Source organism: Natator depressus, chromosome 2, assembly GCF_965152275.1.
Source record: "Natator depressus isolate rNatDep1 chromosome 2, rNatDep2.hap1, whole genome shotgun sequence".
NCBI lineage: Eukaryota > Metazoa > Chordata > Testudines > Cheloniidae > Natator > Natator depressus.
The window spans coordinates 78,902,433-78,924,303 of record NC_134235.1 but is presented as its reverse complement, the minus strand read 5'-3'; the positions used below and the strand labels follow the sequence as shown (position 1 = coordinate 78,924,303).

Below are 21,871 nucleotides of genomic sequence, written 5' to 3'. Positions count from 1 at the left end.
ATAAATAAAAAAAAGTCAGTGTTCAGTTCATTGAATCTGTAATTCTCTATAGGTGTGTACCTATCACTTATGACCAAGATATCCTCATTTTGTTCAGAAGCATGTCTGGAAGGAGTATAAAAAACTCCATGGGAAAACTCGGAAGCAGTTGCTAATAAAAACCCAGTGCATAAAAGACAACATTCACAGGAAAACCTTAACTCATTAGGGAAGGGATTATTCTGTCCCTCGGGCAGCAGAGTAACAAATATACAAAAAAGGGTTTTAGCAGATTCAAGAGAAAACCAATATGTCTTCTGTAACATGGCACATGGCTAGTAGAGAAACAACTGACATGAGAGTTCCCTACTCTTTTGAAACTATTTGTGTTAATACAGTGGCTCTCAACAGCTTATTTGATCAGGCCTCCCTTTTTTGTGTCTGTAGTTATTTACGCCTCTTCTCCCCAGCCCCCGTACATATATCGCCACGCAGCTCTGAAGCTGGGAGAGCAGCGGCTGCTGGCTGGGCAGCCAGCTCTGAAGGCGGCGCCCCAAGAGCAGCACAGAAGTAGTATTCATCAATATCACTTTTCGCAGAAGACTTAGCACCCCATTGCAACCCTTACTTCTGCACTGCTACTGCCCCCCGGGGCTGACAGCCAGAGCCCTGCTACGTCCCAGTGAGGAATGGGGTGGGGAGAGGCCCTTTATCCCCACCTTCTGGGTGTGCATGGCCCTTCTGCACAAACCCCAGCCACCCAAGGCTGACAGCCAGAGCTCTTCCAAAACAAAACACACAGCTCACACCGCCCTTGACACATTCTTGTGCCTCCTTTGGGAGCCCACCGCATAGTTTGAGAACCACTGTGTTAATAGATAAGGCCAGAGGGGAACACTGATCAGCTCAGACATCCTGTATGTATGCAGGCCACAGAAGTCCACCAAGACTAAGGACAGGAATATTCTAAGTAATTAGCAGCCCCAGATAGAGCTGCAAGGGAACGGATTTATAACTGGACTGAGAAGGGTACATGGTCAAGAAAAATACAAGTAATAAAACCATTTTCTCATTCAAGTAGTGGTTGGAAAGCTCCTTAAGATGCTTCTAAGTATGCAGTCAGTTTATATTTAATACAATTCTGTTGGTAACCTTATTAGTAGAGGTCACACCTCTATAGATTGACAATTTATTGCAACATATTTGATGTTTCTGGATTTCATGTGTCATGAAATGCGACTAGTTCAAAGCTTTAAAACAAGATGGGCTTACAACTTCACCAGAAAGATACCATTTGAATTAAGTTTCATATTTGATCTTACTTCAGGAGAGTTGTTTTAGAAACTCATTCTCCCAACCATTTCAGAAAAACAGGTGAAAAATTTATATTTCCTAGCCACACATTTAAGACATTTTGATTTACTCAATCTGCAAACTTTCGATATGCAGTGAATGAGTACCAGAAGTAGTACAAGTTTCACATTACAAAACAAAAACTTTAATCACTACATGTAATCAATTTTAGTTTGCTGTCACATCCAAGGGCCAGCACCTCCAGCAGGGAAGTGGCTGTTAACCCCAGGGACATTGGTTCAGTATAGATGTTACATGCACTAGCACTAACGTGTTCCTTGGAGGTCACAGAGGAGTAGCATGGCCAGACCTGTTTCTCTTTGAGACCCAGAATCAGCATCTGTTGCTGGCTGCAAGTATTGCAATATACACCAGGGGCAGAATTTGTTTTGTGGTTGAAGATACACCTCAGATTCATTGTGTGTTTTTGAATCTCAGACTTGGTGTTGCATTCATACATTTTGTACTCACTAATGTTTGTCATGTACTAGACTAATTTCAGCTGAAGCAGATAATTCTCATGGTAAGCCCCACGACTGAGGTACTGTAGAAGTTCAAGCAGCAGCACTTCACAGTATCCTTTAGCTAACTCAGGAAGGATATTAGAAAACACTTGAAAATTTTGCATCTTAATCTGTTGTAATAAAAAGGAGAGTACTAATGGTAAGGAAGCACTGTACTTCAGACTGTTGCCTACAATAGGGGTGCGGGGTGTGAAGGTAGCATATGTAGCGAACCTCATCTCAAATTCTTACCAGTGCTGAGAGTTTTGCAGTCTCCCCTTCTCTTGCTGCTCCTAAAAGCAGTTCTTCCAGTTTCCTTTCTTGTGTCCTTTCCACTGCTGTTTTCAAAGTGAAAATAGCTTTAGCAACCACAGTTGTCGTCTCAGAGGAACACATGTAACATCAGCAAAGCGATATCTGTCTAATGAAGAATGTTCAAGCACGGTATACAGGGCCTACAGTTTCCTCAACACTTGTTAACTTGAGGGCTATGCCTACCAGACAGGATGAAATACACTTACAGAGCCATGACCTCCAGAGTCAATTAAATACCATGCAAAAGTCTAAAAGGTGACAAATCACTGCAGAAAAATTCTGAAGTTACTCAAGTTTCACAAGTATTCAAACATTTACCAAGTAGTAGAGGTTCAATAGTGCAAGAAGTATTTGTCCTAAGTTTTTTTCCAATGAATACCGGGGAAGTTCAGTGGTAATATTTGACCAACACTATTTAACCAGCCCTACTTGCATCTTGGATATTTACTTTCTTTCCCTTCCTATAAAAGATCTTCTCTCTCCTCTATTCCCCTTCTCTATCTTACCACTAACTTTTTCCCCACAAAAATCTCATCCTTCTCCAGCTTAACCTGTCAATCTCAAGCAGCCTTCTACAACAAACTGTACACCCAATACACGGCTAAGAGATTTTAATCAGGCACCCAATAACTAGCAACAAACTTACTAGGTACAGCGTAAGACCGGGGTCCCACTCTATGAAGATAGCCTACTTAAGAAGTCAAAACTCTACTATGGCACTTATTGGGATTACTACTAAAGTGCTGACCCTTCACTCTGATTGAGGGGTCCATTCATTAGTTAGAGTCAGATATTAAAAATAAGCTATTTGAAGCTTCCATGACACAACCCACTCCCTCTGACCCCTACCACCAAAGGGCTCCTAAAAAAGTGCACATTTTCTACTATGCCATCATAAAGTTCTGTGGCTGCTACAGTGTTGCATGGGGGATTCTATTTCCCCCCTCCTTTCTTCCTGGTAGTAGTGGTCTGGTTGGGAAGTCATTGCTAGTTTACTCCTCTCGACTGCATTTTGCATCCTGCTCTAATATCTTTGAAGAAAAGAGCTTCTCCCCAGTCAAGCAGTACCAACCGGTGCTTGTCTATGCTATGAGCACCAGCAGTGGAGCCGACTGCAGACTTGAGATGATGGCACAGCACTGGTTTATGCTATTCACATTTGGAAAGTTCTCTTCCCAACCATGAGGGCTAGGATTTTTCAAGCCCTGATGGGTTTGTGTCTAAAAGAGCATATGCAAAAAAGTCTTGCTTTAAACACAATCCATACTACACAGTTCTCCTCTGGACTGAAATATTCAAGCTTTGCACACTTTTTTTTAGTCACACTCCGAGAAGAATGGTTTGTTTTCAAGGAGCAGTGAAAAGACTGCTAGGTATTACTATTAAAGTGATTTATTCACGTCTTTTGACTTCAGATGCATGTAACTGGCATAATCATTTGACAAATTAAGATGATGCTATTGTTTCAACTTTTTGTTATTCACAGATACCAAAACTGATTTATCTATATAACAGAAGGATGTAGACAAGCTTGTCTGTGCTGTAGAGGACAAAGCCCAGGAATTCCTCAGTTTACATATTGATATGTATTCTAGGCATTCCAAGTTATGGAGCCAGAGGTTTAGGCACAATTGTAGGATTTTTCCAGAAGTGCTGAGCAACTCATTGGACTTCAGGTGGAGATGGGGTGCTTTGATCCTCTGTCCAAAACAACAAAAACACCCCCGCCCCCAGGCCCTTAGTGTAGAAACAGTTACATATGTATGCGCTATCTCTGTATACAATGGAAGTTTTTACCATCACAAAATTATCTTGTTGCCCTAATAAATGTGTCATGATAAATCCCACTGGTAAATTTGTTTTCATTTACTGAGGACAGCAGAATTGGATCAAGTGTTTTAATAAGTTTAACTGGATTTAAGGGAAAAAGTAAATCCCCCTGCAGGTTAATCAGACTTTTAGGAAGTCTTGGTTTTCAGACACATGCGGTCAGATTGTAACCATAGCAACAACTGTGAAACTGACATTGTTAGCCAGATTAATAAGGGCTTTAATAAATGCTTCACCCTGAGGAGAAGTGCACTCATTCTAAGAATTTATCTGTAGAGCATCTGTTTATGAGAATTGCCTGTAATCTCATGTACAATTAAGGAATAGCATGTTTTCTGGAAAAGTACTGCTTGGAATGATTTCATCTGGAAATTTTTAGTTTTCTAGTCCTTACTTTTGAATTTAAGAGCCACATGTACCAATCTGTTCAAATTAAAGAATTACATTTGAATTAAGATCAATTATTTATAAAGTCTATTCAGGGTTATGTTGTCAAGAACCCCCATCTAAAAAGTATTCCTGGTGGCAGTACTGGGGCTAAGTGATAGTTATTTTCTTACCTTTTGTTTGCAGATAGCATAGTAGTGAATCAATACATAAAACATACTTGCTTTTTGAAAGCAGTATAGGTCAAGACTTTAAAAAGTAAATCAATTTTGAGTATTCAACTTTTGACACCTTTATGATCTGATTTTCAAAAAACATTAAGCACCTGCTCTCTGGAAGTCACACACCTTTGCTTCATCTCAGGCTGGAGACCCAAAATCACTTGGACAGGGTCTCCACTTTCTGAAATCGTCCAGAGCAAGACCTGGTAAGTTTGTGAATGATTCAGAGTGTCTTCTCCCATTGACCATTTGGTACTCAAAGTTAAATTGGGCAGATTTCCCTTTTCTATTCCCCTGCAAAGATGCCCTACAACCTACCTAGCCTCTTTGTAGGTGAGAATTTTAGAGTGGAGAAATTATTATTATTCTCTAAACACTATCTAGTGGTTAGAGAAGAAGAATTGCAGGAAAGATCCTCAAATCGGTTTTCAATTCCTCTGACACCTAGCAGAGTCACTGATGTCTGAGCAGGTTTGCCCACCATCTTTGCAAAATGCTAGAAATTATGTTTGCATCCAAGTGAAGTGGTTTATATCCCATCTCGTTACACACAAAGCAGCTTTTGTTATCAGCATGTGCTTGGATTACTTTCCCCTATGCAGCGAGCTAGGGCTTTGAGTACTACACAAAGTCCACATCATTAAAGGGCTCAGAGAAAAAAAAACCAGTGTTGCCTTTAAGGCCCTAACTTTGATCAGAAACAGCATTTACAAATAATTTTTAAGGCTTCTTTCAAAGGCACTAACAAACAGCCCTGTTGTACTGACTGGTCAGTGTTCTTTTACAATAGAAGTGACTGAAAATTAGTTTTTTAATTAGTTTTGAACCAGAAGCTATTTTGAAATCAAGTGAACTTGTAGGTGAAGCAGCTTTCTTCAGAGCTACAAATGCTTATGAAAGGCAGTGAAGACACAGGAAGTTACCTTCCAACATATTATTGATCTCTTTATCTTGTGTAACGTCTCTTGCTGTCTGTCCACCCCCGTTAACAATAGACGTATCAGCATCATACTGTAAGAGCAGCATCACCACCTCCTGGAAGAAAAGTTCAAAGTTATGATTTTTATCACAATGGCACTTTCCTAGAACTGGGTTGGTCCACTGTTTTGCAACCCTCCTTTGTGAGCCTAGCAGCGTGTAACCGGTTCACTGCCACAATGAGTTGGTAAAACATGGCAAGGGAAGAAAGTCACAATCCTGTTGTATTATTTGGAATAAAAGGGACCACAGTAAGTTACCTGGACTTGAAGATACACAGCAGTAAAGTCAGGCATAAAGACATCTTACTCAAGAGTGTGAAAACAAACACTTGTAGTAAGGAATCTTGTTCTGGAGAACTTTAAGTATCACTCAAATCTGATCAGAGATGCTGATCAGAGCAAAAAAATGTTTAAGTACATCAGAAGTAGGAAGACTGCCAAACAATCAGTGGGGCCACTGGATGATCAAGGTGCTAAAGCAGCACTCAAGGAAAACAAGACCATTGCATAAAAGCTAAATGAATTCTTTCATGGAGCACCAGATGAAACCCTGCTTTGGGGAAGCTAGCCCACCAGCCCTGCCCCTTCTGCCCCAGACCCCCCCCCCACTCCCATAACAGAAGCCCTGAGGGGCCCCCACAGGACCGGAGGAGCCCCAGCCTCTCCCCCACCCCCAAGTGCTGGGCTGGCCCGCCAGCTGGAGTCTCCTCACTCCCTCACCCACTGCTGGCTCTCTGTCACTCCTCACTCCCCCATGCCCCTGAGGAGACACAGCAGCAGGTGGTGGGGGCCTCGGGAAAGGGGCGGGGCCACCACAGCTCAGGTGTCTAGCGGTGGGTCAGCAGCAGCATGAGAGAAGACCAAACCTTCCCTGGACTATTATACCCGCTGCCCATGAATTCTTACATCTTCTGCAGTGAAGACAGATGTAAAGGGATATTCCCACACCTGAGCCTCTTTTTTAAAAAAAGTGACATATCTGAGGAATTATCCCAGATTGAGGGGTCAATAGAGGAAATTTGGAACAAACTGACAAGTTAAACAGGTAGGGCTCTATCAAATTAACAGCCGTGAAAAATGTGTCACTGAGCATGAAATCTGATCTCCCTCTCCCCGCCCCCCGCCATGAAATTTGGTCTTGTGTGCTTCCCCCCCATACTATATAGATTTCACCAGGGGAGAGGAGAACCAGAATTTCTCAAATTGGGGGTCCTGACCCAAAAGGGAGTTGCAGCAGGGTCACAAGGTTATTTTTGGGGGGGAGCGGGAGTCACTATATTGCCACCCTTACTTCTGCGCTACCTTCAGAGCTGGGTGGCCAGAGAGAGGTGGCTGCTGACTGAGGGCCCAGCTCTGCAGGCAGCGGCACAGAAGTAAGGGTGGCAATACCATACCATGCCCTCCTTACTTCTGTGCTGCTGCTGGCGGCTGCTCTGCCTTCAGAGCTGGGCTCCCGGCCAGCAGCTGCAGCTCTCCAGCCACCCAGCTCTGAAGGCTGTGCCGCCACGAGCAGCAGTGCAGAAGTAAGGGTAGCAATACTGAAACACCCCCTACAATAACCTTGTGACACCCAGCCCCCCAAACTCCTTTTTGGGTCAGGACCCCTACAATTACACCACCATGAAATTTCAGATTTAAATAGCTGAAATCATGAAATTTGTGATTTTTAAATTCCTATGACCATGAATTTGGTAGGGCCCTAGTAACAGGTCACTAAGACCAGATGGTATTCACCCAAGAGTTCTGAAGGAACTCAAATATGAAGTTGCAGAACTATCAACTGTGAACCTATCACTTAAATCAGCCTCTGTACCAGATGACTGGAGGACAGCTAACATAACACCGATTTTTAAAAAAAGGCTCCAGAAGCAATCCTGGCAATTATAGGCTGGTATGCCTAACTTCAGTATCCAGCAAATTTGTTGAAGCTACAGTAAAGAACACAATTATCAGACACATGGATGAACACGATGTTGGGGAAGAGTCACAGCTTTTGTAAAGGGAAATTATGCTTCAATCTATTAGAATTCTTTGAGAGCGTCAACACACACATGGACAAGGGTGATCCAGTTGGCAGTGTACTGGGACTTTCTGAAAGTTTTTGACTAGACTCTTAAGCAAAGTAGCAATCATGGGATTAGAGAAGGTACTCTCATGGATCAGTAACTGGTTAAAAGATAGGAAACAAAGGGTAGGAATAAACGCTGAATTTTCACAATGAAGAGAGGTAAATATCAGGCCCCCCCGCCCACCCCAGGGATCTGTACTGGGACCAGTGCTGTTCAACATATTCATCAATGGTCTGGAAAAAGGCGTAAACAGTAAGGTGGCAAAATCTGCAGCTGATACAAAGTTACTCGAGATAGGCAAGTCCAAAACCGGTTGCGAAGAGTTACAAAGGAACCTCACAGAACTGGGTGACTGGGCAACAAAACAGCAGATAAAATTCAAGTCTGATATGTGCAAAGTAATGCACATTAGAAAAAATAATCCTGACTATACATATAAAATGATGGGGTCTAAATTTAGCTGTTACCACTCTAAAAAGATCTTGGAGTCAAATAATTCTCTGAAAATATCTGCTCAATGGGTTAGCTTTTTTGACTGCCACTACAATGTTAGGAACCATTAGAAAGGGATAAGACAGAAAATATAATGTCACTACATAAATGCATAGTACACTCACACCTTGAATACTGCGTGCAGTTCTGGTCATGCCATCTCAAAGAAGATGAATAGGAAAGGTACAGAGAAAAGCAAATGAAAGTCATTAGGGGTACGGAATAATTTTTATACAAGGAGAGATTGAAAAGACTAGGACTGTTCAGTTTAGAAAAGAGACTACTATGGGGGGATATGATAGAGGTTTGTAATATTATGAATGGTGTGGAGAAAGTGTAGGGGGAAATATTTATTATTCACATAACAAGAACCAGAGGTCACCCAATGAAGTTAAAAGGCCGCAGGTTTAAAAAAAAAACAACAACAAAAAAAACACAACCCCCCCCCCCCCTTACGCGCACACACCCATAAAGGAAGTACTTCTTCATGCAGTAGACAGTCAACCTGTGGAACTTGTTGCCTGTGGATGTTGTGAAGGTCGAAAGTATAACTGGGTTCAAAAAAAGAATTAGATATGTTCATGGAGGACAGGTCCATCGGTGGCTATTAGCCAAGATGGTCAGGATACAACCCCATGCTCTGGGTGTCCTTAAACCTCTTGACTGCCAGACACTGGGACTAGATGTTCTGTTCATTCCCTGTGAAGCATCTGCACTGCCCACTGTTGGAGACGGGATACTGGGTTAGATGGACAAGTGGTTGACTCAGTATGGCCATTCTTAAATTAAGTCTAATTATTCTTTATGGCAGTGATACTCAGACTGAGATTCTTGAGCTGCAAGGGGCTCTTTAATGTGTCTCCTGAGGCTCTTTGCAGCACATGATATTAAAATACTGATTTAATTATTAACCATTCACGATGCTTTTACTATGTTATTAACCAGTTGTAGTGGATAACTATTTTCACAGCAAAATGACTATTTTATTATAGTCTATTTAAAACAGTATGATGGGAAATAAGTAAAAACTAAATATCTTCCATCATACTGTTTAAATATAAATATACAGGTACTATAGTAAATGCAACAATGAATTCACACTACTGTGGCTCATTTGGGTAATGCTGATCGATAATTTGACTTCTGAACCACTGGCATCTGAGCATCACTGCTTTCTGCTATGGTTTGTGAGATTAATAAGTGGTCTGTCAAGTTGTATGCAGAAATAGCTACTTTTCCCTTCCCTCCAAACTGGCTTCCATCTGACAACCAGCATTTACAGCTGAGAGGCTGATTAGTGCTATGCTCCTGCACTAAAGTGCTTTACCCCACGCACATAGCACAAGTGACGTAGGAATGACTGCACAGACAGGCGTGCAGGTAAAGTGCTTCAACAGAGGAAAATGACTATGTTCCCCCTTTCCAGCTGCCAGCCACATCCTGGAGAACAAAAAAGGAAACAGTAGTTATGGAGAAGGAAGACTGAGGTCTCCCCTACCCCCCAGGGGAAAAAAAGCAGTTCTTTCTCTGCCAACAAAAAAAAACAAACCAAACTGAGGATTAGACAGACTAGATTTTAGGCACATTAAAATTAGTCCTTTGGTAGCTTTCTGGAATGTGCTGCTACAAGGATTTTTCCTACCTCAAATGCTTTGGCTTCAATGTGTTACTATTTTAAACCACTTAACATTTTAGACTCCATTGACACATTATAGCACCCTTTATGGGGACACAATCTTATGCTGGGGTTGCCTTATGCATCCTGTGAACCACACAGGGTGGAACACAAGTAGTTAGACAATAGTGTATTTTTACCTTGCGTCCAGTGAAGGCTGCACGATGCAGTGGTGTGTCCCCCATATCGTTTAACACGTTTACTTCTGCACCAGCCTGCCAAGACAGAGACAGTTAAGTAATGCTGGAAACACAGGCAGGTCAATAGGTTACCTCTACAAAAAAATATTACATCCAGAAAGAACTCTGTGTTACCGACACCTCTTGGTTTATAACCTATTTGTCAAGAATGAATTAGGAGGTTTTCTGTGTGTCCCAGTATAGTTGTAAATCAGTGATAACATGGAAAGATTTAGAGGGGAGGAAATCTACAACAAGGAGCCCTTGTGAAAGGGAACAAATTCAGACTGGGGCTGCGTCTACACTTAAGTCACTACAGCAGTGCTGTTCTACTGCTTCAGCGTAGACACTCACGACCGTAACAGGAGGGGTTCTCCCATCTCTGTAGTTAAGCTACTTCCCTGAGACAGAGCAGCTAGGTCAACAGAAGAATTTTTTAGTCAGCCTAGGCTATGTCTACACTAGAGAGTTTACAGTGACGCCGCTGTATCAATGCAGCTGCACTGCTACAAGACCTCTAGTGTAGTCACTCTATGGGAGAGAGCTCTCCCGTCAACATGATTAAACCACCGCCAACAAGCAGCGGTAGCCATGTTGGCAGGAGAAGCTCTCCTGCCGACATAGCGCTGTCCACACTGGCGCTTATGTCGGTGTAATTTACATCATCTGGAGGGGGGTTATTCACCTCGCTGAGCAATATAAGTTATATGAAATAAGGGGTAGTGTAGACACAGCCCTAGAGCGGTCTATGCCAACAGTTAGGATGGCTTATCCACTTTGCTCAGGGGTGTGGATTTTTCACACTCCTGAGTGATGTAGCTGGGTCGACCTAACTTTTCAGGTGTAGACATGGCCTTTGTTTTGCTGTCACTCATCTCCACACACAAGTTGCATACAGCAGCCATTAAAGCTTTAGTTTCACTCCAGTTGAAAGACATGACACTGTAGTACTATTATACACTGTAGCAGAGTCTCCTCTTCAAAAGATTAAATGCGCCATGACTAGCAGGTTTCATGATCTCTTCACTGGCTCCCTGCCCTTTTCCACATCAAGTGGAAACTCCTCTATGCACCATAAAGGCAATGTACCACTGTATTCCTGTCTGAAACTCAGCTCCATCTTTCCCATTCCTTTCCTGCACCTGAGATCCTTGCTCTCTCTCTCACGCTTTAAAATCCCATTTCAAACACTGCACCTGCTGAACCCTGCTCTTAAAATGGTCAGAAAGATCAGGACAAGCTGCATATGCAACAGAACTAATGGGACTATGTGGTTCTACTATAGCTGGGAAACTGGTCTAGTGATCGAGCTCACAAGACTAGAGTCAGGAGAGTAGGTCTATTCCTGACTGCCACAGAGTACCCTAGGACAGGGGTTCCCTATCTCTTCTTTCTGAGGCCCCTCCAACATGCTATAAAAACTCCACAGCCCACCTGTGCCACAACAACTGGTTTTCTTCATATAAAAACCAGAGCCACCATTAAGGAGTAGCAAGCAGGGCAACTGCCTGGGGGCCCATGCCACAGGGGTCCCTGCGAAGCTAAGTTTGGCTTCAGCCTCAGGCGGTGGGGCTCAGGGCCCCAGACTTCAGCCCCCTGTGGTGGGGCTTCAGCTTTCTACCCTGGGCTCCAGCAAGTCTAACACAGACCCTGCTCAGCAGCCCCCTTGAAACCTGCTCTCCCCACATGGTCCTGGGCCCCTGGTTGAGAACCACTGCCCTAGGACAGGTTTCAGAGGAGCAGCCGTGTTAGTCTGTATCCGCAAAAAGAAAAGGAGGGCCACCCTGAGTCTCTCAGGGTGGCAGGTGAGAGACTCACACATTTATTAGAGCATAAGCTTTCGTGAGCTACAGCTCACTTCATCAGATGAATGCAGTGGAAAACACAAGTGGGGAGATTTATATACACAGAAACACCTTTCCTTTTTGCCCCAGGACAAGTCACCGTCTATTTAACCTCCATTCATCACTCCGTCTGTAAGAAGGACACTAGCACTCACCCACTTTTGTAAGACACTGATCCACAGATTAAGAGAATTTGACAATCTCCCCCCTTCCCACCCTGAAGGCTTGCCATTTGTTTACTCTCTGCTGTAAGCAAAGTCTTTGGGTCAGGGACAGTATCATTTGTTGATACTAGCTTTGTTTGTAGGACTAGAGATGGAATCCTTGTAACAAAATCTCAGTCGGTTTCCCAGACCAGAATCTCCCGATTATTAGTTTTTCATGTAGAACCAGATCCAAGTTTACCTAGATCTATCCTTTTTTATTTCCAAATCAGTTTAAAAGAAGTCACCCCTCCCATTCACTGTGTGGCTTTCAGGAAAAAGCAAAAAAAGGGCACATTTGTTTTTGGTGCATGTATCTGAATGCTGCAATTAGCTGTACTTTGCAGATAGTTGGTTAGCTTTTGTGGAGCTCAATTGCCAACACTGGTTATGCCTAAGGCTGCAAGTCAGTCACTGAAGTCACCGATTCTGTGACTTTCCATGACCTCTGGAATTTCTGCAGTGGCTGGTGCTGGCTCAGGGGCTGCTCTAGCAGCAGCAGTTTGGGTGTATGTGAGGGGGCTCACCCCCCTGCAGCTCCTATGTAGTTAGCTGCCTACAAGTACAACAGTACATAAGCACATAGAATTAGAAGTGTAGGACTGGAATGGACTGTGACAGTCATCTTGGGGAGTCCCCTGCACTGAGGCAGGACTAAGTATTATCTAGACCAGTGGTTCTCAAACTTATTTGAACAGGTACCCCTTCTTTGTGTCTTCAGTAGTTTATGGCCCCCTCCCTCCACATACATATACTGCCACCCAGCTCTGAAGGCAGAGTGGAAAGCAGCAGCTGTTGGCCGAGCACCCAGCTCTGAAGGCAGTGCCCTGCCAGCAGCAGCACAGAAGCAAGGGAGGCAATGTGAAAAGTGATCTTGATGAATAGCAGAAGTAAGGGTTGCAATGGGGTGCTAAGTCTGCTGTGAAAAGTGATACTGATGCTGCTACTGCTACCCCAAAGCTGACAGCCAGAGCCCTGCCACCTTCAGGTGAGGAATGTGGGGGAAGGAGAGCCTGAGCCCATGCTGCACTTCCTGGTGAGGGACTGAAGTAGGGGTGGGAAGGACAGCCTGAGCCACCTCCTAGGGGTCGGGGATGGAAATCCGAGCTCAAGTTGCACCTGGGGCTGAGAGACAGCTCTTAACTATAAGAGCACACAGCTCTCACTCCCCAACACATTCCTCGGCCTCCCTTGGGAGGCCTGCCCCAGTTTGAGCAGTTCCCAGCGTTTCTCAAACTGTGGGACAGGAACCCAAAGTGGGATGTGACCCCCTTTGAATGGGGTCACAAGGGCTGGTTTAGACTTGCTGGAGCCCAGGGCTGAAGCCCAAGCCCCACTACTGAGGGCCAAAGCCTGAGGGCTTCAGCCCTGGGCAGCAGGACTCAGGTTGCAGGACCCCTGCCTGAGGCTGAAGACCTTGAGCTTCAGCTTTGACCTCACTGCCCAGACAGGTGGAGCTCAGGCTTTGGTCCTGCCATCCTGGGCAGTGGGGCTTTGGTCACTGGTCCTGGTGTCGTGAAGTAATTTTTGTTGTCAGAAGTGGGTCATGGTGCAGTGAAGTTTGAGAATCCCTGTCCTCGACCATCCCTGACAAATGTTGGTGTAACCTGTTCTGAAAAACCTCCAAATGATGAAGATTCTACAACCTCCCTAGGCAATTTATTCCAGTGCTTAACTACCCTCACCTTAGGAAAAACTTAATGTCTAACCTAAGTCTTCCTTGCTGAAATTTAAGCCCATTACTACTTCCCCTGTCTTCAGCGGAGAGGGAGACTTTATTACCCTCTTTATAACCTCATGTATTTGAAGACTTGTCTCCTCTCAGTCTTCTCTTCTCCAGATGAAACAAACCCAATTTTTCTACAATGTTTTCCTGACCTTCAATAATTTGCTCTCCTCTGGACTTTCTCCAATTTGTCCACATCTTTCCCGAAGTGTAGTATCCAGAACTGGACAATACTCCAGTTGAGGCCTTATCAGTGTTGAGTGGAATGATTACTCTTGTGTCTTGCTTACAACACTCTTGCTAATACATCCAGAATGATGTGGGTTTTTTTGGCAACAGTATTATATAATTGACTTATATTTAGTTTGTGATCCACTATAACCCCTGTGACAAGATGGCCGATGTTAGTATGGTGGGTCCTGCGCTTTTCTTGGCAGGGGGCTAAGATGCCACCCCTTGCCCCTGCTCTTGGGGCAGAGGATCCCGCTAGTGGCCCGGGAAGGTGGTAGAGGAGGGAAGCAGGGGAGGGGTCTAGGTTTGCTCCTCACTCTGAGCCCCAGCCCTTCTCAACCCCTGCGGGTTCTTACCCTCTTCCCCCTTGGGTGGGGTACCTTCGGTTCTTAGATGCTGTGGAAGGGAGTCTCCCTCCCCTGCTGGGGCAGGGTCTCCCTGGTTTTTCAAAACATACCTCCAAGCTCCAGTCCTCTCTCCTTCCTCCCCCTCTCTGCCTGCCTGAAGCAGGGGGTTTTATTGGGTTTATGACAGGGCCTTAATTGACTACAGGTGCTCCAATTAACCTGTAGCCACCCTCCTTAGTCTACAGGGAACCACACCTTAATTAGCCTAGGGCTTATATATTTCCCCTCTACCACTCTCCCTGGCCCTCCTGCATCACACCCCCCAGATCCATTTTTGCAGTACTCCTTCCTAGACAGTCATTTCCTATTTTGTATTTGTGCAATTGATTATTCCTTCCTAAGCACAGTACTTTGCATTTGTCCTTATGGAATTCCATCCTATTTACTTCAGACCATTTCTCCAGTTTGACAATATTTTGAATTCTAATCCTGTCCTCCAAAGCAACTGCAACCCCTCCTGGTTTGCATCACCCATGAACTTCATAAATGCACTCTCTATGCCATTATCAAAATTATTTATGAAGATATTAAATAGAAATTGACCCAGGACAGACCCCTGCGGGACTCCACTTGATATGCCCTTCCAGCTCAATTGTGAACCATTTGATAACTAGTCTTAGAATGATTTTCCAAACCAGTTGTGTACCATATATTTCTCTAGTTTCTGAGAAACTCAGTGAGACAGAATCAAAGCCTTTCTAAAGTCAAGATATATCATCTCTACTGTCTCTCCTATTCCACCAAAAAAGGATATTAGGTTGGATTTGTCAAGAGCAAATCATGTCAAAGCATGTCAACTGTTACTAAACACCTTACTTTCTTCTAGGAAGGTGCTTATAAATTGATTGATTTGCATCATTAATCTTTCCAGATACCGAAGTTAAGCTGACTAGTCTAAGTCCCTGGGTTGTTTATGAAAAGCAAATATAGACAGGTACTACTGTATATTTGCCTTTTTCCAGTCCTCGGGTCTCTCCCTCAACTTCCATGAGTTCTCAAAGATAATTACTAAGGCTGCATGTCTGTCACGAAGGTCAGATTCTGTGACTTTTCATGATAGCTGTGACTTCTGCAGTGGCCAGTGCAGCTGCTCGGATAGCCCCTGGGCCAGCTGCACCAACTGCTGCTGGGGCAGTCTTGGGCCACTGCACCCTTTGCCCCCCAGCAGCAGCATCTTGGGTATGGGGAGGGGGGTCACGGTTGGGGCAGAGGGTTGGGGCAGCACTTACCTCGGGGGGCTCCCCAGAAGCAGCCGGCATGTCCCCGCAGCTCCTAGGCAAAGGGGCCAGGGGGCTTTGTGCACTGCCCCCGCCTCCAGGCACTGCCCCCGCAACTCATTGGCTGCAGTTCTTAGCCAATGGGAGCTGTGGAGCCAGAGCTCATGGCAGGGACAGGGCCCCCCTCCCCAAGCACCCACAGGGCCCCAGCCCAAGTTTTAGTTAGGGGTATATAGTATAAGTTATGGACAAGTCACAGGCCGTGAATTCTTGTTTATGGCTTGTGACTGGTCCATGACTTACCCATGACTAAAATGTAGTCTTAATTGCTAATGGATCAGAGATCTCTTCAGCTAGTTCCTTAAATATTCTAGGAAGTATTTCATCCGGCCCTGCAGACTTGAAGACACTTATATAAGTAATTCTTAACTTGTTTTTTCCTATTTGAGTCTCAGATCCTACCCCATTTTACAGTGATTTTCACTGTGTTACTTATCCAATCTCTAACTTGTTCAGTAAAAGCAAACAAAAAAGCCCTTTAACATTTCAGCTATTGCTGCATTTTCTGTTATTGTCTCTCCCTCCACATTGAGTAATGTGCCTACCCAGTCTGTGGTCTTCCCCTTGCTTCTCATGGATTGTAAAATGTGTGTTATCCTTTATGTCCCTAGCTAGTTTAATCTTGTTTTGTACACTGGCCTTTCTAATTTTGTCCCTACATGCTTGTGGGTTTGTTTAATATTTGTCCTTTGTAATTTGATGTAGTTTCCACATTTTGAATGACAGTTTCAGGTCATTAAAGAAGTCTCCTATACTTCCTATCTTCCCTACCACATTGGGATCATTTGTCCTTGTGCCTTTAATAAGGTTTCTTTAAAAAAAACTGCCAACCCTCCTGAACATTTTTCTCCTTCCACTTGATTCCTATAGGATCTTTCCTACCAATTCTTTAAGAAGGCAGACTTTAGCAAACTCGAAGTCCATCATCTTTATTCTGCTGTTTTCCCTCCTACCATTCATTAAAACAAACTCTATTGCATTTCATGATCACTTTCACCCAAGCTGCCTTCCCCCTTCAACTTCTCAACTAGTTCCTCCGTTTGTCAGAATCAAAACCAGAATTGCCTCTTCTCCTAGTTGCTTTCTCCACTTTCTGTAACAGTTGTTTCCCATGCATTCCAAGAATGTTGGATAAGCTGTACCCTGCTACATTCCCATATATTTTCCCATGCAAATATGTACATGTACAAGCATGTAATTAAATACAAGCATGCACATGACTAGTGGGAAGGATAGTTCATAGTCTTCACTTAGAATTGCATTGCTTGTCTTCAAGTAAACACTTTGCACTTTAGTAGAAAAACCACTTTTCCTGTTTATTTTGAGGTTTCAGAAGTAGACAATAGCTATTGGTCACCTGAACAACTTGTGGTATCATGAAGAAGTATTAATGTTTTTCATGATACCATCTTGTTTTATGTAGGATCTTCAGACTCATTTAGAAAGAGACAGCATTAAGTATACCTTCAGCAAATCCTTGACCACATTGCCATGTCCAAAATAGCATGCAAGGTGAAGAGGCGTCCAACCCAAATTAGATTTACTTCTGCCTAAAAATATGAAACAGAACATCAGGTAAACAAATGCTTTTGTAATACAAGACTGTAGGAACAGTTCAGTGTAAACTGTAACATCTTGCCAACTCTCACACATATAAACAGGCATAGTTCGTCTCTACAGTGAGAGCAGCCATTTATAGATTTCAGGCCAAAAAGGACTGAATATCTAGTCTGACCTCCTGCAGAATAAAATAAAATTCCACCCCCCCACTAATTACTGCATCAAGCCCATAGCTTCTGGTTGAACTAGAGCAGTGTTTCTCAAATGCGGCCACCAGGGGTTTTTCCTGCAGCCACAGCAGCCTCTTGTGCAGAGAAGGAGAGGGGGCAAAGCAGTGGCTCCGCCCTGCAGCACTCAGGGGCGGGCTTCAGCCTCCCCTGGTTCTGCCAGAGGCTCCGGTGACAAGCTATAGTCACCCCCCCCCCCACCTGGCTGCAGCCGCAGGGCTCTGGCAGCGGGCATCAGCTGCAGGCCTCCTGAGGTGGGCTTCAGCCCACTTCCCCCAACTTCAGGGCTTTGAGTTTCAGCCCCCACACAGTAGCAGGGCTCTGCCTGTGGGCTCTGGGCTTCAGCCCACCCCTGACTCCAGCCATGGGGCTCAGGCTCTGGGCTTCTGCAGGGCTGGCCTTACCAAGTGCTGTGGTTCAGAGGCAAGAAGTGGGGTGAGCCTGGGGTCTGAGGTCATGGAAGGGAGCCCAAGGCAATGGGGTGGAAGCAGTGGGGCCCGGGTAGGCAGCAGGGGCCAGGGGCACCAAAATATAACTGTACATTGTTTTTACTATTGAGTCTACAAAAAACCTACATCAATTACAATGATTTGGATATGTAAACATGCATATTTATTTGTTTTTCCTAAAGTTTAATTAAGTAGTTTAGGAAAAAAAATTGTCGGAGCGGCCACCAACCAGTGTTCATGGCTACACTCTGAGGCCGCCAGAAAATTTGTTGTGAGAACCCCTGAACTAGAGCATCTCTAATAGGGCATCAACCTAGCATTACATTGTTGCTTCCATATTTCTTATCTCTTGTGCTTTGACACATATGGATGAAAATAGCATTCTAAGAACTAGTTTGTTTTTTAAATCTATAAGAGTCTAAAAAGCCAATTCCGGTTTCACTGCGTCCATTCCTCTTATATAACCCTTAAGAGAGTCATAGCTAACCCTTACACTTAAGAGCATAGGACACATGAGAAGCCAGTTGGTTTATAACCTGAATTATCTTTATGTTTAAGAATACTATGCACCGGTAACAGCCTTGTCATTGGCAAGGCTTTCTATGTCAAGCAGTTACCAAGAGCATTTGCAATCCATAAGGCATGTATGTTCAGATCTCACTGACAAGGTGCTGGAGCTAACAGAACAGCCAGCTGGAAGTGGACACAGAGCAAAGCTCTTGGATAACCACCATGTATTCTGAATCTGAATAGTTTACCCCAAAGTTGGGACTACCTGTATTTGATATTCACTGAAATTTCAGCTTTAGTTAACATTCACTGTTATTTAACAAACTGGTAGATTTCTAGGTTAAAATTATGCATACTACAGTGAAAGAAATTCCACTGAGCTGGTAACTGAGCTTAGTTTCTCTACTTGCTACATGTAGACAATAAGCAGAGCTATTCTGCACCTCACAAAAAACTGTATATTAAAGATGCATTTAAGTACCAGCCACAAAGCTTGTTACTGGTGGGGGTATTGAGAGGACACAGATTAGTGGTTTAATGTGTAAATTGTAGTATCATCATCAAGTTTTCCTTCATCTCATGTATGCCTTACAAGTAGACCTCTGCAGCCCATACAAATTTGCCAAAGAGAAGACAAAAACACTAGCACAGAACCCTACACCTTTCTTTAAAAAAAATGGGTGTTTAAGATGGGGCTCATACCATAAACTGATATTCAGTTATTTTCCTGTAGTTGCCCTGCTAACAATTTTCAGCATAGATAAGCACCACTAAGGGCCTTTTAACCATAAGGAGGTCTTAATTTAATATAATAGGTTTTCACCCCTACCCAAATTTTCTCACTTTTAGAGCTTTGCAGATTGCTGACCCCCATCCCTGTCCCAGCTGCACCTTCATTTCAAGTGGCAAGTTGAGCCCTCTTATTGTAGGATATTCGCTTACTTTGTTACCTTGTCTTCTCCCTTCCATTTTTGTCCCCACCTCCCATCTGTCTCATGGACCTGCTGCAGTGTGCTGTGGCCACAACTGTAAGCTCCTTGGGAAAGGACTCTTTACTGCATGCCTTCAAAATGGCAACTGAGCCTTGATTGTTATGCAGTATTACCTCGGCGCAAATAGATGCCATACAAATCACTATTTGGCAAGTACAAGGATAGCAAGTTATTGGCAGAAAGATTCAAAGCCACCTCATTACGCATCCTCTAATGGGATTATCAGTTGTACAGAACTTCAGGATTCTAATGTTAGACTAGGCTATGCCAATCTTTTTCAGCACAACCCTAGTTTGTCCTTTTCACTTTTAAGTCTCCATGCAGTCATCACTGCCTCTCAGCCTTCAACAGCAGCATTACAGGGAGGCCTTCCTATTGAATTTTTATACATATTTAGATACCAATAGCAGTATCTAAATATGTATAAAAGTGGTTTATTTATACATTTTCTCATAAGACTGTGAAGCAAATGAGATCCTTATGGTCCCTTCCAACAGTGGTAACCATACTGGCAGACTTCTTGGTTAAGATCACTGTGTGTAGGATAACAGTTTAGGTATGTAGCATTTCAAGATCTACAGCAAACCAGAGATGCCAGTATGCTGCCTCCCCTCCTCCAAGACACCTTCCCGCCCCCGCCCCCCCCCCCCCCCCACACACACACTTCAGGCCTTCCAGCTTTACATCCCCACACCTACATCTTTTAAAGATACTAGTAGCTGGAAAGACTTAACAGATGTTCTCTAGACTGCATGCAGAGAGCTTTGAAAATAACCCTTGTGGAGATCAGGAAGTTCAGCAAAGTTTGGGCCACAACTAGACCAATTTTTGGTTTTGGTCTTACTGAAATGGAATGGTTTCTTTGGGAGCCTCCCCTTTCAGTGTCTTACTTTACATAAAGTTTCCAAGCAAGAATATGACTAAAGAGTGTCTAATGCACTCAAGATCTTAGTTAGAAGTGGACAAACACATTCAAATGAGAGGCCTAGCAATTGAAAGCTATATCCGATTAAATTTAAGCTCTCTGCTAAACATTAGTGCAGTAAGTTACACTGAAAGTCTAAGTAACATTAAAAAAGCAAGTCATGTGAGAAGAAAGTTTTGATGAGACTCCCATGTGGCCAGTTTTGCTTACAACTTTAGTTTCAGTTCAGATTTCGGCTAGTTAAAATTCCATTGTTCATGATTTCATACCAGACTGATGTGGCAGAAAGGCATTTCCCTGCTTCATGCTTTAAAAAGAGGTAACATCCTCAGTCACGGGAAGAAGCAGCCTGGTGAGTGATCAGCCATCCTCCACTAAAGTGACAGCCCAGCAAAGAGAGTTATATGTAACATCTGGGTCCCAATATAAACCCACAAAAGCAAGCACAATTGTTAAATCTGCTTTTTTGTGTTCTGTTGGAACAAGATGCTATATGTAACCTTTAATAAGGCATGGTAACCATCTTATGTTACTAGGACTTGTGCATTCTGCTGAATGTTTGACTTTCTGCTTGTTATGCCTTACTACACTGATTTTTGTCTGTTACAATTTGACACTGTGCTTCTCCAAGGGAAAAGTATTCATTCCTCTAGTACCAAGATATACCGCATTCCATGTTGAATGCCACCAGCAGGTTGTATATCAGTTTTGGAGCAACAACTATCAGCCACAACAAACAGGAGCCTACTGAACAGAAGTGCAAGGTGTGTAGGGTTTTATTTTTTTAATGTTCTATTTTCATTATCTAGAGCAGGATCATCACCACTGAGGGGGCAGGAAGAAGAAAGAGCATAAGGGTTGCCAGAAGTAGTACAGAAGCAACTGAAGTAAACACACAACATGAGCCCTGTAACAATGTACTCTTCAGGAAGGACTTCTATTGTTTCCATCTAATCACTTGCTTGTATATTCAGTGTAGAATGTAAGTAAATGGACTGCTACAACCTCTATTAAGACAGCATTAAACCTGCACCCAGCACCCCTTATTATAAACCCCTAACACACAAAACAGGACATCCATGACACAGAACTGGAATGCCAGCCATGAGACAGAGCAGTCTTTGCTAAGGCCCAAGGCAGAATCTCAGTTGAATTGCACGTTGGTTAGCCTTTACCAGAGTGATCCAGCATGATTTTTTTTAAAAGGGTAGTGGCAAATTGTGCTGCAATAACTCAAATGCAGAAATATAGTTACAATGTATTGTTTTGAAAGGAGCATATTCTAAAGTCCCAGATGCCAATAGTATGAAACCTTCATTTAAACTTAAGGCCTGGGGGAAAAACCCAAGACTATGCTGCCAGTCTGAGTAATGCAAAAGACACCCCAATCTCACTTCTACAAGTTACCCAACAGTATTATGTGTTAACCTGGAAAGTTTTCCTTCTCTGCACAAAAGACACAGTTTCAGGAGTTCAAGGGCAAGAAGCAGCTAGAGTGAAAAGTTGTGTTTTTGCTAAGCAATCCACATTAATGATA

The 21,871-nt window shown here is 43.5% G+C and overlaps 1 protein-coding gene across 5 annotated transcripts in view; it reads right to left on the bottom strand.

Moving 5' to 3' along the window:
- OSBPL1A (oxysterol binding protein like 1A) overlaps positions 1-21,871 on the bottom strand; it is a 135,803-nt gene that overhangs the window by 99,555 nt on the left and 14,377 nt on the right. For 4 of the 5 annotated variants that reach the window (XM_074944484.1, XM_074944486.1, XM_074944483.1 and 1 more), the window contains exons 3-6: positions 17,136-17,221; positions 9,945-10,019; positions 5,512-5,623; positions 2,088-2,173 (exon numbers count right to left, since the gene is read on the bottom strand). In XM_074944484.1, the coding sequence (XP_074800585.1) occupies positions 2,088-2,173; positions 5,512-5,623; positions 9,945-10,019; positions 17,136-17,221 (359 nt within the window). The remainder of the gene's footprint in view (positions 1-2,087; positions 2,174-5,511; positions 5,624-9,944; positions 10,020-17,135; positions 17,222-21,871) is intronic. The other variant, XM_074944487.1, reaches the window with a different exon arrangement.